The following is a 16,915-nucleotide window of genomic DNA, read 5'->3' on the forward strand; positions in this document are numbered from 1 at the left end:
TTCACAAATATGTGCTAAACTGAATCAATAAGCATCTATTAAGCACCTACTGTGTACCTGCACATTGTGAAGGACATAAAAGATTTCCAAGATCTGGATCTGGACCCTCTAGGCATTCTAGTCTAGTTGCATATGGTGGAAGGAAAGCATCAGGCAGGCATGTGCTGCTGTGGGTGACATTGCTGTTAGGGGAGAGAGAACAGCTTGAGAAGAAAAAACTCAGTAAAAGGAGTTTAATTGGCTGCTGCAGGGCTGTTGCAATTACCTGGCTTGCTTTCTTAATTAGATTATTAAGTCTTAAACATCATCAGTGTATTTTCCTCCTAAAAATAATGGTATTTGCTGTGTTAAAAGCAATCCATGTCTGCGGATTTATGTGAAAATGAATGAATCAAAGGCGAGAGTGATAAAATCGTCTTTGGCCTGGGGGAACAGGGTACCTCTGTATGCAATATTAATAAAAATTGAAATCCAGATGTTGGTGACATTTTTTTTTTCTCTTCTCCAAATGCAGACTACATTTCCTGTGACTCCATCTCTTGCGACAAACCCCACCATGGCTTTCAGTCCTTATCTAAGTCATGTTACTCCTGGGATGGGCCTGGTTCCTGCAGAGCTTTTACCAAATGCGCCCGTGCTGATGTCTGGAAACCCACCTGTCACAGTGCCAGGAGGCGCTGCTGGTCAGAAACTGATGCGTACAGATAAACTGGAGGTATTTGTATAGAAAAAAAAAAACTTTTATGTTAAAGAATGTATTGTCTTTTATGGAAAGCAAACTATTTTCTGAACTCAATAGTTTGAAATTCTCTTATGCAACAATTTAAAAAAAATCATGGGGGTAGCTAGATGGTGCAGTGGATAGAGTACCAGCCCTGAAGTCAGGAGAACCTGACTCAAATCTGATCTCGAGACACTTCACACTTCCTAGCTGTGTGAACCTGGGCAAGTCACTTAACCCTACTTGCCTCAGCAAAAAAAAAAAAAAAAAAAGAAAAAAATTCATGGCAGTGGATCACTGCTCATCACTTTCAGACTATTGGAGTTGAGAGAATGTTTTAAGTGTTGGTTCCATGATAAAAATCCATTAGCAAAAAGGCTTCCCTTTCTCAGGATCTGGGATCCATTACAATATAAGAGATCCTTGCCATAGATCTTTCTTAATATACATGGTGACTGATAGTGAATCTCTCTTCAAGAAATATGGGCCATCTCAAATGTGGGTGTTTCCTTATATCTTAGCACCAACATTACCACAGATTTCTACCGTGTCTGTAAGTGACCTTCTGATTCATATTAAAACTTGAGTTCTTGTCACCTCTTTAAACATGTGGCCAGCCCTTTTTGAAAACAGAACCACTCAACTAAGCCTTGCGGTAAATTAAAGGAAGCCTTTGACCCAACATAAAGCTAATGCCCTGGAGATCCTCCCCATAATCTCTTAGGAAGGTAAATCCAAATGAAATGTCCACCTACACTTGGCCTGATTGAAGCCCCACTGCTATCCATTCTATCGTGTATGTGTGTGTGTGTGTGTGTGTGCGCGCACGCACACACACACACACACACACACACACACACACACACTCCTTAGCCATCACTTCAAAGCAAGAGACTGTTGATTTTTACCAAGATGGCCCTATCGGAGCCCTCTAAAGAACACACTGTGGTCTCATAATGAGAGTTAATGGCACACTATGTCATAGAAGTCAGTCATGGTTCACAGGTCTGTTGTGAAAAACCAGTAGTGCATTGATGTGAGATAAAAAAAAAAAAAACTCATCAGAGCCTTTAGGAAAATAGCTACCGTGTGCAAACATTACAAGCTTTTGGTCTTGACCACAGATTAAATGCAGGCTTCAAGACAATGCATGTTCAACAAATAATGTTGGGGGGTTTGGCGTGTTAATATTCTTTTTTTTTTCCCATGGGAACTGAAAGTCTATGTCTGTCCATACTTTTTAAGTCATTTCTTTTCATGTCATTGCCTGCTTGCAACTCTGTAGTGAAGTGTCACCCATCCCATTATTCTGAGTTGCCTTGACAAGAGGGCCTAAAAGATGTATGTATATGTCAAAAATCTTCCTTGTGCTTTTTTCTTAAAGGTTTGCAGAGAATTTCAACGTGGAAACTGCACCCGGGGTGAGAATGATTGCCGATATGCCCACCCTGTCGATATTGCCATGATAGATGGAAATGAGAACACCGTTACGGTGTGCATGGATTACATCAAAGGCCGCTGCTCCCGGGAGAAATGCAAGTACTTTCATCCCCCTGCACACCTGCAAGCCAAAATCAAGGCAGCTCAACACCAGGCTAACCAGACAGCCGCAGCTGCAATGGTAAGGTGGGGCCCATCGTCCCGGGATATTTGTTTTCTTTGCTTTTTTTAAAAGAAGGTAATAAGCACTTTCATTATCCCATAACATAGAACAATCGAAAGGATTGAACAGAATGGTCAGGAGTCCCATCCTGAAGTCTGCTGTCTACACATCATTCCTTTCTTGATAGGCTTTGCTTTAGTTCTGCTCCCTGCTGCCCTTCTTAGGATTGCTGGTGAGAGGGGTTTACCATAGATATCCCAGTCCCAAAGGGAGCATGATGTGGTCCGTGGCCTCGGTGCGGTGCCATTCAGCGGGCCAGGCCTTTCCCGCCAAGTGACGACAGCAATCATCAGAGCAACATTATTATGGGTACTCCTGATCCACTTTTCTTAGAAACAGAAGCCCACTGAAGGAGACCCCCAAACAAGAGCATCTTGTACCCCTACAGGGAGCTTTTTTTGCCTCTACTTGGGAGACCAATAGCACTAAACCAAAGGCCCCGAACTTTGAAGGGAGCATCCATCAGTCTCCCTTACCCATTGGAGTCTCTAAGGGCCAGATTATATTATTAGGATGACACAAGAGAATGGAGTCAAAATTCTAGGGTAATGGGGATTTTTGTTTGTTTGTTTATTTAAGCAGTGGGCCCTTTCCCGCCATGCACAAGTCAGGTGGCCTTCTCTTCGTGGAAAGATTGATGCCAGGTCCTTTTGGGGAGCTAGAAGATACTCATTGTATTCCTTGCGTCGTATAGCGGCCCTGGTACCCCAGCTTGGAAAAACTCGTTTAGCGGCCCTGGTACCTCAGCTTGGAACGGACTTGTTTTGTTTTGGGTTGATTTGGAAACTACTAAACTACTACTAAGTGCTAGTTGATCCTCAAATCAAACTAACGCATGTTTTATTCATGCGACTGGGTCCCCAAACAACTAATCAACCCTATTTCTATGTCCATCAGCTAGTTGTTCTAAAGCATTTATGGATTTTGAGTCCTGCCATTTCCCAGATTTGGGGAAGACTTTACATTATTCATTAACTTTTTGAGATCTTTTAGCCCTGGATCTAAAGGGAGCAAAAGGAAGCCTGCTGTCCAGCAGGAATCCTCTCAGGCATGTCAGTATGAGTCTCTGGAAAAAAAAAAAGAAAAGAAAAGAAAAAACCCATGAACCCAGAAAAAAAAAATGTTTCTAGCTCAGGAAAGCTGAAAAAAAAAATTCAGGAAGCAGTTTCCTTAAACCCCTTGCTGTTTGTCCTACCTCTAAAGGCAGCTTCGACATCCTGAGCAAAAGAGGTGGCGAGTTGTTTTTATCTTTAAAATTTTTAAAGCATAAAAAACCACCAATCTTTGTGTCACTCTGCAAGTGCACTGAACTTCCTTATACTAACTTACAAATCAACTTTTGGAAAACTCATTGGTATCTGACCACCCTTCTTTTCACTTCTAAGCTGCCTGAGAGAGGCTGAGTGACAAACAGTTAGCATGGGGCATTTACCAGCGTGAATGCCCCATGCTCCGCATGCCTAGCCTTTGGGAAAACTACATTGTGTGATGCTTTCGTGATTTTCCCCCTCCCTCGTCCCCAAGGCTGCATGTCCCCAGCTTATTGTTGTGTTTTAATGCTACCCAGCCTTCACTCTGGTCCTTGGCTGCTCTTTGCCTGTTAATTAGGACTCCATCGATTGTTCATGCTTACAGGGATCCCAGTGAGGCGGTCTTTGACCCGGGGCTCCCTTTTCTTGGCCTGCATGTTACTGTCTGGAAAGACTTTTCCATTTGTCCTCTGCAAGGGGGCTACCCGTGTTCGTGGAGAGTGCTTTGGACCTCTGGAAAAAGGCCTGCTCTGAAATTTGCATTTTACTGATTGTGTTAATACTAAGCTCAAAGTCAAAAATTCATATGATTGATTTCAGGGCAGTTTCACCATCAGAGAGGTTTGGTGGTGTGTTGTGTGCAATATGAGTGAGCGTGTGTTTGGGGAGGGAGAGATTGTTTTCCTTTTTAAATCAGTTTTCAAATAGCTATAGCCTTTGAAACACCTAATACTTGACCACAACAGCCCTGTAAATTGAATAATCCAAGTACGATTTCCTCCCATTTTGTGGATGAAGAAATTGAGATTGCCAAGTCTTTGGGCTCTGAGGCCATTGCTCTTTCGTGATCGTAACACGGAGACCGAATAAATTGTTGACCTTGGTGTTCGCTGAAGATTTAGAATGTTAGACCCTTGAGAGTCAAAAGTATTTCATTCTGGCACAAAGTAGGCGCTTAATAAATGTTTGTGGACTGATTGCCACTCCCAGATGGTTTTCTCAACATGATGTCATTCCTACGGCATTGGCCTTGGAATGTCAGAAAGACCCAGACTCATTCTTCCTCAGGTGCTTCATAAGCACGTGAACCTGAGCACATCATTTCCCTTCGGTGAATCTCAGGGTTCTCATCTCTAAAACGGGGGCAGATAGATTAGGACTTGGCTCCCAAGTTTGTTATGAGGATCACGTAAGATAACAAATGTCAAGTGTTTGTAAATCTTAAGAAATGGGAGCAGATGCTAATGACTAGCAAATAAAAAGCATCTCATTAATGTTAGCATTAACATTAATAACTCACAAATAAGGAAAGAGTCACTGATTTCCTCAGCTTGGAAACTTCCACCACAAATGCAGTTACAAATCAGCAGCCTATGACTTAGAAAATAAGTCCCAGGGAATTGCCTTACTCTTTCTGCTAGCAGTATAATAATGGATTTTAAACGGTTTATACCAGTCTTAGCAGCAAAGACCTGAGAGATTTGAGAGAGGAGCAGGTGCAGAATAAAATGGCCTTGGCTGTTAAGATGCATAAATGGAAAAATAGCCAGAACAACTTGGAATATCTCATCAGAACCATTAAGAAGCATTTGAAAATATGCATCTTTTGTTTTTATTAAGAATTTGTCTCTTAAACATTGCTATAACTAGTGAAGAATTCTATGGGCTCAGTTCCTTTACAGAGGTTACAGGACTTATCCAGGATCATCACATGGTAACTGAGTGTCAGAAACTGGAATACAGACCAAACATAGCCTCTAATATGAATAGCAGCTCTTAGTTATACTTTAAAGTTTCCAAAGTATTTTCCTCATAATATTCTCTGGGAAGTAGAGAATATAAGTTATTGTCATTATTATTATTATTATTATTATTCCCCATTTCTAAAATGATACATGATATGGAAGAGGCAGGATGGTCTAAGGGAAAAGGCCCTGGGCCCTATTGACAGTTGTGCTACCAACTCACAGGATAGCATTGGCCACTAAACCTCTGTCCGATGCCATCTGAAAATCAGTGGGACCTTCTCACTTTCTTCTCCTCTCTCGCACCTTATCTACCACCCGGGCATCTCGTGGGGCTAAATGGAGAGTGTACGGCAGGCTAAATGCACTGTGAAGTTTGTCCTCCCAAGGATGTTGCAACCGGCTGGGCCTTTTCACAAGAAACCCTCTATCTGTAGAGTTTTCCTAGGTATTTCCAACTTTAAAAACTGAGCAAAGGAGCGTTAGAAGCCACGGATGCTTATTCACAGTGTTCCAAGCAACAGGAAAAGTATGGGAATGAAAATCAGATCAATACCACACTTGGCTAATACCAGCGCTTGATAGTTTCAGAGAACTTGGCTCACAAAAATAGAGGGATTCTTTTCTCTGTCTTGCCAATGAACTGAAATGACTTGGCCAGTGTCATACAGATACTAGGTGAGCCAGCTGGGCCTAGGACCTGGCTTTCACCTAAGTCAAGCCACCTGCATCAAGTCTCTTCAGTTAGGGTTTTCACTTTTCTTTCTTCCCCTGAGGCAACTGGGGTTAAGTGACTTGCCCAGGGTCACAGAGCCAGGAAGTGTTAAGTGTCTGAGACCAAATTTGAACTTGGATCCTCCTGACTTCAGGGCTGGTGCTCTATCCACTGTGCTACCTAGCTGCCTCAGGTTGGGGATTTTTTTTTAATGTTCCAACTTGAGTGGATAGATGCCTTTTTGATGGGGAAAGGGGAAAGAAGAGTGTTAAATTTCTTTTCAAAAATAGTTGAAGAAAGAAGACCCTTTTTAAGTGGAGTTCAGTTATTATTGTTCAGTTGTCAATTATTAGAGTTCAGTTTTGGAATCAACTGATTCCAATTGTTGTGATCAACTGGATGGTTGTACAGTGTGGGTTTTCATTGTCATTTGGGGATCAATTTGAAAGGGACTTTAATGGTTCCCCTGTCCTGCCTTTTCTTTGTGAAATGAAGAGGATGGACTTAGATGGCCTCTGAGGTCGTATCATCCTCAAAGAAGTATCTTTCATCTATGAGTCCTCCCATAGTATCTTTCTTCTTCTGTTTTCCTCACTTTTTCAGCCACTTGAAGTCTGTCCACGCTCTCTCTTGCCTCCTGTGATTTTGTTCTCTCTTGGTTTTCCTACTGACCGACTGGTTCACCGCAGTCTTCTTTGCTGGCCCACCATTTTTCTCCTCTTAACCACTAAATACACTAAATAGGCCCTCTTTTCTTATCTGCTTCCCTTACTCTCTCACCAGCTGCCATGGTTTCAATGATCAACTCTAGGTCAATGATTCCCAAATCTATATATCTACCTATCATCTCTCTTTTGAAATCCCGTCCCACATCACCAACAGCCTACTGGAAAACTAGGATCATTTAGATGTTCAATTGACATAACAAAATGAGACCCACTATGTCTCCTCTGAAACCTGCCCCTCCCCTAAAGTTCCCTATTTTTGTCAGGGACACCACCATCCTTCCATTTTCCCAGTTTCAGTTTTGGAATCATCCTTCACTTTTCTCTCTCCCCTCTTGCTTCTTCCCCTCCCCGCCTATACCAAGCACTTGCCAAGGCTTATTAATCTGCCATCACAATTTTCCCATGTATGTCCTCTTTTTCTTCATCCACAGAGCTATTACCCTAGTTCAGGTCCTCAACATCTCTCACTTAGACTATTTCAATAGGCATCTACTTGTTCTCTCTGCTTCCATTCTCTCCCTCTTTCCAATGCACCCTCCATATAAAGCTACCAAACTGATACTCCTAAAATACACATCTGACCACATTATTTCCCTGCTCAAAAATCTTGGATGGCTTCTAGGATAAAATACAAACATCCTCATCCTGGCACTGAGAGCCTTCCACAGTCTGGCTCCCGCTCTTATTTCCAGCCTTCTTTCAGATTACTACTCCACTCTCTGTACCAGCCAACATGGTCTACCAACTGTTCCCAATATGCAAAATTTTATCTCCTGCCATTATACCTTTATATACAGTTTGCCTCCATGTCTGCAATGCTGCCCCCCACCCCCAACCTCTTTGAATCACTTACTCTACTTAAAGCTAACCCTGAGGTACTTGCTGAAATCATTTTCTGTTTTTATTGTATATATTTGGTATTTACTTCTCTGTTTACAGTTTGTTTCTATCCAGTTGAATGTAAGCTTCTTGGGGGCAGGGATTGTTATTTCTGACTCTGAGTCCCTCACGGTAGTATCCATAATATTTGTTTGATTCAATTACATTAGAGACACCATTGTATGAGCCAGGTCTTTCACTTGTGGGGCAATGCCAGTCATCAAAAAGCTTCTCTTCATTTTGAGCCCTTCTTGCCTCACTGTTACTTCTGCTCTTGCTCCTGAAGCCCTCCAGACCTTGAGAGCCAAGCAGACCAATCAGATGCCCCTTTTTAAAGCATTTGAAGATAGTCAACATGTCTTCCCTGCTGAAATCTCAATTCTTCTTGTTTTTCAAAAGCCTTTATTGAAGGAAATCACACAGCCTAGCAACTAAATGCACTGCAACTTCAAGCCTTAGAGAGCTGCCTGGAGGCATCAAGAGGTTAAATTACTTGACCAGGGTCACACAGCCAGGGGGTCCTCAAACAGCTATTCTACACTGCCTCGAATCGTTTTCATAATAAATACATTTTAACCTGTTCCAAGAAGCTTAATCCATAAAGGACCAGAACAATTCCATGCCTTCATTCTGAGCCAGTCCAATGTTATATAATATTAGAGTGCCAGCCATCAATCACTTTGATATAGAACGAGTTGGTGGAGGGCCCTAAAGGCCAGACTCAAGAGTTTGGATGTGATTCCATGGGCTATAGGTTCAAGAGCCCCAATGGGACAAGATTACAGTTATACTTTATACTTTAGGAAGATCAGTTTGGATGGCAGCATGGGCAAGACAGATAGATGGGCTTCGGGAAGACTTGCTTGGAAGCTTTGGAGGTATTTGGGGTTTGGCCTAGAGTGGTAGCCACAGGAATGTTGAGAGAGGTATGAAATCCAGAGACATTTCTAAGGAAGAATATGAGAGAATGGTAGTAATCAATTAGATGGAGGAGACAGGAGATTTCAAAATGGCCCCAAGATTTCCAACTCTAGGGACCAGACTTCTTACTGAACAGAAAGGAGGAGTGATGAAATTCTTTTAAGCATACTTTCCTCTCCTGATGCTCCACTATCTCAAGGCAGGTAAAAAGCTACCCATAGCTGATACTGTTAACCACTGTAACTTTTAGCTTTCAGAAATCTCAAGTCAAAAGTTCCCACTGCACAAGAGCCAACCTTTATTGCTTTTGCATGGGAAAATGAGAAGCTTTTGAAATTAGGACGGTTTCCAGAGTGCAGAATGCCGAGTTTAAGCCTTTTCCCCTCACTTTTAACTGATAGGTAATTAGCAGGTTAAAAAAAAAAAAAAAAAAAAAAACAAAGCTCTCTGGGACATACTCTAGCGATGAGGGAGCATGATCTATGGTGAATGGAGCTCTGGGCTTGATGTCAAAAAGAATTAACTAGATGAGTGTTTAGGTAAGTCACCTGACTTCTCTAATCCTCAGTTTCCTCACCTATAAAGTGGAGTTACTACTAGAACCTACCTCACAGTACAGTTGGGAGTCTGGAATGAGTTAGTATCTAAAAGGTGCTATAGAAATCTCAATTGTTATTATTATGCATGGTAACTGAAAAAAAAAAAAAAAAGGAGAATTGTCTTTTTGCTTACATATTAGGATAAAGGTAGGAGGAGGAAATCTGTGATCCTTTAGGGAACTCCCAGATGAAGAAACTCCTACCAACTTGTACCAGTACAGGCCAGCAATTTCTTGCCTTGGAAAATTGAGAGATTGGGGCAGCTAGATGGAATTATAGTGGATAGATTAGTGGCCCTGAAGTCAAGAGGACCTGAGTTCAAATTCAGCCACAGACACTCAATACTTAGTAGCAGGGAGACTTTAGGCAAGTCACTTAACCTCAACTGCCTCACAAAAATAAAGAAAAAAAGAAAAGAAAATTAAGAAGTTAAAGCACTCATCCATGTCAACAGAATTTGACCCCAGGTCTTTCTGGGGTTTGAGTCTAGCTATCTCCCACACTCTCCTCTCTTTTCCTGACCTATTAATATAGAAGTACACTGCAGATATAGAAACAAAAAAAAGAAGTCCCTGTTCTTTCTACCAATCCTCTGTTCCCTTCTAACCATGGAAATTGCAATGTCAAACTGAAAGTCTGCTATCTTTTGCTACTTATATATGCTTAATCTCCCTTGGACACACACACACGCTGCATGTTGACTTTGAACTAAACACCTCAACCAAGGCAAGGATCTCTAGTTTTGGCCCCATCCATACCTCGGGCTGGCCTTCTCTTAACAACCATTTGCCCCACTCCCTGAGATGTTGGTTCCAAAATGCCCATTGCCTTTGGTTGGATCCCATCCCAATGGAGTACCTCCTTTTCTCTTTGCCCCATGGGTCAAATTGAAAAGCTACCTTTGAGTCTCCAAGTATTTTGGCTTTCTGAGACCAGCTCTGTATCCCTGACAAGCTCTCTTCCTTCATAAACCTGTTCCCTCCCTCTCGTTTTTTTTTTTTGTTGTTGTTGTTGTTGTTGTTGTTGTTGTTGTCGTCTTTGTCGTTGTTTGTTTGTTTGTTTTTTGCCTTGCTTATCGCTTCCCTGACCTTTTGGCTAAGATCAAGTGGTGTCAAGTGTAGTCAATTCCATTGCCTTGCAAGTACGTTTGCAGGTGGTTCATGGGCCAGATTTTGCATTGCCGGAGCATGCTTTGTTCTGCTATGTTTTTGTTTTGCGCTCTTCTCTGACCCTTCTTGATGTTTTTCCATCTTTCTCCTTTGTCCAGGCCCTGCCACCTGGTGCCCTCCAACCTTTACCAAAGAGGCCAGCACTTGAAAAGAATAACGGTGCCACCACAGTCTTCAACCCAAGTGTTTTCCACTACCAACAGGCTCTAGCTAACATGCAGCTGCAGCAACCAACATTCATCCCGACAGGTAAGGTTGTTTTTCCCTAACTGGGCCAATTTTAGTAGGCCAGCAAGTTGCAAATAGTAAGAGATTGTTAGATTGCTACTACTGTTTTTAAAGGCTTTTGGCTAAAGAATGCATACAGATGTCATTGATAGAACTTTGAGCAAAAGTAGTATGGGGATCGATGATTTGTCCTTGCTCTAATATTCAAGAGATATCCTATTCGTTTTGCAGAATTCTTGATAAGTAGAGATTTATGTAAAACTGGAAAAGTGTCAAAACTTTTCTCTAATTGTTTTGCTTCATATTTCTCTTCATATAGTTCATTGGGTTAGATCGCAAATTAATTTTTGGACTCTTGGGTAGGATTGTTCATATATGTATGAATGTCTGCACAATTATAAAGTACTTTATGGGCAGTGTGACATAGTTCCTTGGAATCAGTCCCAAAGAGGAAGGGATCCCTGCAAGCCTCATATTGATAACTTAGAAACCCACAAATCAACATTATCTATGTTGTGTTATATTTGTACTTATTTTGTTAACCATTTCCCATTTTAATCCAGCTCAGGCTACATTCTGAAGCTTTACAGGCTTCTTTTGAGTTTGACACACCAGGTACAGTGGATCAGGGGTTGGGCTTGGAGTCAGGAACACTTGGAATGACATCCCCCCTCTGCCACTTACTAGATAGGTGATATTGTTTAAGTCACTTTATTTCGGTGGTTTCAGGGAAGTGACTGGCCCAACGCCATGCAACTAGTAAGTGGGGTAGTTGTCATACATCTGGGTCTTTTTGACTCTTAAGTCCAGTGAACCACAAATAACAGGCCAAGCTTACAAACAATATTATTTATATCCTCAATGGCCCATGTTTCTTTGTTCTGTTATTTTTTTTTAATTATATTAAGAGCCGAAAGTAAGCCTTCTCAGACATGGCCGTCCAACTCAGTTTTATAAACCTCTAATGATATGAAACATTTCCAGAATCAAAATGGGCTAGCAGGACAAACTGAATCTTACTTAGGTTAAAATTGCCACAGATCTTAGCCCCTAAACTTCTCCATCTTAGAAGAGATAGATTGGATAAAGTTAATACTTTATAGAGCCCTGGAATGTCAGAGCCATTTGGGCTTCTGCAAGATGGAAGTCACCAGTCAGAAAATAAATGCCTCTTCCTCCCTTTTGAAATTTAACTATAAAATCTGCCTTGCCTATCTCAACTTCTGTCAAGTTGTAGAATCATACTCTTAGAGCAGAGAAGTGAGGCACTGGAGCTGGTAAGAGCTTAAAGCTGGAGCCTCAAAGCAAAAATATCCAAAAACTATCTCCTTTCCCTTTAGTAAGAGCATAATAAACATGTGTCTAGCAGAGAGGGTCTTCTCCCCTTCAGGAGATCTGAGCCAAATGTTAGTATCCTGTTTCTGTCCTCAAAACAATGAAGAAAAGTTTTTCGAAGGTGAAGAAACAAACATTATCTATCATCCTGCCTCCAAAACCCATTTCACATTTTGAAAACCACCTATACATTATACAAAAATGGAAGCATCTCTTCCTCCTTTAACAAAGCCCTTAGAATGGACTAGCCAAACAGGAAATGTGATGAACTCGGGGGAAAAAAAAAAACATCTGCCCAAGAATCCAAGAATTATTTTGACTGTGCATGTAAGTGTGTGTGTAAGTATGTACGTGCGTGCACATGCACGTGAGAGAGCTTGCTCTAAAGGAAAGTATTTAAAGTTGTCAATATCGCTGAATACTTTATTTTGCATGTGCTTGAATTGAATGCCGCAAAGACAATAGCTGCTTGTTTTTTTTTAGTTAAAGTCAATTCTAACACAAGAGCTCACTAATGAAATATCCCTTTTTGTTCATCTTTCCACGCTTCACTGCATGGTGTAAAGGGTCAGTACTGTGCATGGCACCCACTGCAAATGTTGGTAGGTTTTTCTTTCTACACCAATTATAAAGTTTTCCTGATCTGAATAGACATTGCTTGTTTTAGTATTGCCTGGGAGAGCTGGGTGGCTGAATGGTGTGGCTGGGTCTCCTCTGTCTATTCAAGGCCTGAAGTGGTTCTTGTACCCTTCCATTTCTGTGCAATTTGATGGAATGAAAATCAAGCCCTAAATGATTGATAGCATGCCACTTTTGCCCAAAGATTCAACACCCAAGAAATAGCCAGGAGGGAGGAGTACGCTTGCATGCCGACATTAAGCTTGTTGTACAGATAACAGTAAGCCGTATTATTGTCACCATTGTATCGATGATTTGAAAATGTGAAATAATAATAATAATCTGCAAATGAAATAGCCGAGACTGGGCAGCTAAACTGAACACACCAACACATGTGACCATGTGATTTCAACATTCTGTCTTCAGGAGTGAAAATAACAGGGAAGGCAGCAATGCTGTAGAATGCTATATTCAGTGTAGCTCCCTCTTCCCAATGCCACCCACCCCATCCCCACTGGATCTGGCTCTTTCTTAAGAATCCCTGGTACTCTGATAGTATGCTGGATCTGTATGCCATATACAGCAGTGAGTTTGGGAGCCTTTATTTAGGCTAAAAATAAATAAGTCCCCCCGCTTCAGAATAGAATCACAGCCCAAAAGAGCAGCTATCCTGGGCCCAGTGGCCATTTGGGCCTTTTTCTTCCCCCTCTTTGCCCTTTCTTCCTTCCCCCAACACACTCTCAGCCTTAAAGGGCATTCTCAGAAGCTGAGCTGTGTACCTTCTATCCATCATGGAAAGCAGGAGTAGAGGACAAGCTTGTGGATGGGCTGCTTAGCCCAGCTGTTTGGGAAAAGTAGTTTCCCTATTTATTGGCTTTCAATAGCCTACCTGACAGCCCATGAAAGGATACTATATCAAGTCACAGCACAAAGCCACAAAAGGAGCCATAGACAAACAAACCCAGAGTAACAGTAGGGTTTGAGTCCCCTGGCTACTGTATTTGGGGGGTGGATGGGTGGAAGGGAATTTGCTTTTCTTCTCGGCATTGCTAATTCCTGTTGCTACTAGGTAAAGTGTTCTGTGAACTTGATTAGAAGCCCAGACCTCTGAGTATTTGCAAAGTATGTTTGTACCTTTTCCATTTTTTGGTTGTTTGTTGTTCCATCTACAAAGTTCTCCCACATTTTATACCTTAAGTGCTCTGCATTGGAATGCAATCTGCATGTTTCAGTGGGGCTGCTGCCTACCTAACTGCTGCATTCTCCAAATAAAGTCCCCAAATGGGGATGTTTTTAGGGGCCCCAAATAGAAGAGAGAACTCCAGAATTTCCAGGAATGACCATTAGAGACACATATTTGGCTTCTGGGAAATAGCCCAGTTTGATCACCCCCCACTCCTGCCCTATTCACTTCCATGGTTGAATCACACATCTTGCTGAGTTTCTTAGCTGGAACTCAGATAAATCATCAGATATATATTCTTGCCAGTCATAGGTAATCCCCGGGTCATTTCTCCAAATGAGTTAAACCCTGGGAAAAAAAGGAAGACTTTTCGTTAGCCAGGAGAGACAACACATTGAAAGGGATGTTGTTGCAGCTGGTAGCCATATTAGCTGATGGGGTCATAGCAGTAATATGTACCATGAGGACAGTGTTTTTGTCAGATATTTGCTATGAAAGTCCACTGTGTATATGAATCATAATTTGGGCCAAATTTTCCAAGGAGGCTATATTGGGCACACCTGTAAAAACATACATACAAATCCCTGCCCTCTGTCCACCAACCCCATACCCACCAACCCAACTGCTCTCTTATGTCTACAACCTAGGTAAGTACCTATACGCCTAACTGGTCCTCTGCACATGCAGAGCAAGATGTTGTCCCCGTTCCTGCCCATTTTTGCACACAGCCTGGGGGACTCCTTCCCTACTTGCTAGGCAACAGCCAAGCTCAGAACTCCTAGAAGTCTGTGACTTGATCAACCCCCTGACCAACTCAACTGTTGGATAGCCAGTGATGGCAAATCCTCATTTTTACAAGTGAAGCCCCTGTACCCACTTTTGAAAATTTGGCTCTTCCAGTGTATTACATCTTTGTTTTGCTTATAAATGTACTAAGTGTTGAGAATGTTTTAGTTTTCCTTAATGATAATTGTAATGGGCTTTTCCCCTTTTTTCTCTTTTTAATTTTTTTTTCCCCTTCAATGCTGTCTTGCTTTGCACTGTGAATTGCATGGCGTGCCCTGGTGTATCCTTCATGACGATGTCACATGGCTTGTTGCTGTGATACCTGCCACGCCCCCAATCCACCACATGTTGTCATGGTTACATAAATGCTCCACCTTCCTGTATGTCGCTTCCATGGTTCCCTCCTGAAAGTGCCCATGATGCACGGTGCTACGCCCACCACTGTGTCCGCAGCAACAACACCTGCCACCAGCGTCCCCTTCGCTGCAACAGCTACAGCCAATCAGGTTTGGCCCTTTCAATAGATTTCTTTAACATGTTCAGAGCTAGATGCCTACGGTGTATTGGTTGGGCCGAGTATATTCCTTGGGGATTGGTCAGAGGGTCCCATTTTCCGCGGGTTTCTAGAGATGGCATTCAGTGTGCATCCAGAGTACCCTGCGTGCTTTTTGCTGCTGTTGCGGAGATGAATCTGCGCACATCGTGAGGTGGCGACTCTTTCTGAAATGCTGCTCACGACATTGGACCATGAGGGTTGCCACATCAGTCCTGAAATGTATAGCTCAGAGCTTTCAGGAACACAAAACAGCTTCCTGTTACGACCTCGACCATAGCTTCTCCTCTTTAGGCCAGGGCATTTTGAGTTAGCGTGTTGGAAGTTTCACCAAGTGGCATCCCACCATGACCTTTCAGAGCCCTCAAAAAGATGATTTTGTCGTGAGGAGTTTTCAGTCCTCCAAAGCGGATATCAGAAATGTTTTAGTTGTCCGCAAGGATCTCATTTGTTTTGAATAGTCCCAGAGATGATTATCCCCTGCCAACTGCAAGCCTTGGATGGCTGTGGCCCAAGAGAGGAACATGTAGTGGGTATGGCTGCTTGCGGCTCACTACCGTGGCCGCCGTGACTCCAGCCTGAGAGTTAGCTGGCATGGCTGTTGGGATTGCATCTTAAGTAGAATGTCAGAGCATTCATTGGGGACAAAACCGTGTTCTACTCAGGGCTTTGTCCAGATGAACCAATACAGAAAATGTTCAATTTTGCCCCAAATTGTGCTTTGAGTGGTTCTGATTTATTTGTTGACCATGCCCGAGCAGTGAAGAGAGTAACCACAATGATCCCAAGGAACGATTTTAATCTGCATTCTTTTTCACCACTCTAGATATCCCAGTTATCAGTAGATGAACTGAGTAGCAGCATGTTTGTTTCACAGATGTAAACGTAACGAATAGAAACAGTAAGTTTCTTTACGTATTCCTATAATCGATAACAATTTTTAGAAGTGACATATGGTATCTAGGTAATTGCATTTGCTAAATTCTTTGCTAACCCTTCATGAATAGATATTTGTTTACAACTTCCAGCATGCTTTCAGTAATCTCAAATTTCCCAGCTGAAATGGTGGAGAGAAAATATGCAATTAATTTGTTGAGTAACGCCAGCCGGGGACTGCATGTTTCCCAGTGAGCTGGCAAGTCCGGAAATGTATTTTGAATGAAAGAGATTTTTAGTTCTTCTCATTTCCAGCAGGCCCATTTTGATTGGGGAAAAGCTAACAAGTTTTGTTTTGTTTTTTTTTTGACTTGAACTTGAATCATAAAAAAATCATTTTTTTATTGCTGCATTGTGTGCAGTGGAACAAAGTCAGTTTTGTGACCAGATTCTGAATGACCAAGATGATTAGCTTAGAAGTTGCAAATAACGTTTCTCCTACCACACTGTAGAAGCTGCTGCTTTCAGAGGCTGTTTGCTTTGTATTGCTTTCAATGTGACTCCATCATAAATACTTCCCAGTCCTGCTAACTGTGAATGATTCAGTTTGATCATTAATCATTTTCTTCTCAAGCCACATTTCTCCTTCACCCTCAATACCATCCTGTCATGGAAAGAGCGCTAAATTTGGAGTCAGAGGACCTGGATTCAAATCGAGGCTCTGTCACCTATTATCCATGTGGCCTTAGGAAAAGCATCTCTGCTCTGACCTTTGATCTCCTTTAAAAATCAAGGCTATGGATAAGAGGCCTTCTAATTCTAAAATCCTGTCATCTCATGGTCCTTCTTGCAAGTCCAGAATGCAGAGAAAATCCTATAACTAGAGCTATCTGTGTCCCTGGCTAGCAAAGGTTTCCCAAATGTCCTGAGATCAGAGATCAAGGAC

At 42.1% G+C, this 16,915-nt stretch overlaps 1 protein-coding gene across 8 annotated transcripts in view; it reads left to right on the forward strand.

Moving 5' to 3' along the window:
- The window catches only part of MBNL3 (muscleblind like splicing regulator 3), a 164,800-nt gene that overhangs the window by 137,670 nt on the left and 10,215 nt on the right, over positions 1–16,915 (forward strand). For 6 of the 8 annotated variants that reach the window (XM_051968709.1, XM_051968710.1, XM_051968707.1 and 3 more), the window contains 6 exons: positions 515–715; positions 2,106–2,342; positions 10,489–10,639; positions 12,520–12,555; positions 14,952–15,046; positions 15,920–15,994. In XM_051968709.1, coding sequence (XP_051824669.1) covers positions 515–715; positions 2,106–2,342; positions 10,489–10,639; positions 12,520–12,555; positions 14,952–15,046; positions 15,920–15,976 — 777 coding nt within the window. In that variant the 3' untranslated portion in view covers positions 15,977–15,994. The remainder of the gene's footprint in view (positions 1–514; positions 716–2,105; positions 2,343–10,488; positions 10,640–12,519; positions 12,556–14,951; positions 15,047–15,919; positions 15,995–16,915) is intronic. The other 2 variants (XM_051968711.1, XM_051968712.1) reach the window with 2 other exon arrangements.

Source organism: Antechinus flavipes, chromosome X (assembly GCF_016432865.1).
Source record: "Antechinus flavipes isolate AdamAnt ecotype Samford, QLD, Australia chromosome X, AdamAnt_v2, whole genome shotgun sequence".
In the NCBI taxonomy this organism is placed as follows: Eukaryota; Metazoa; Chordata; class Mammalia; order Dasyuromorphia; family Dasyuridae; genus Antechinus; species Antechinus flavipes.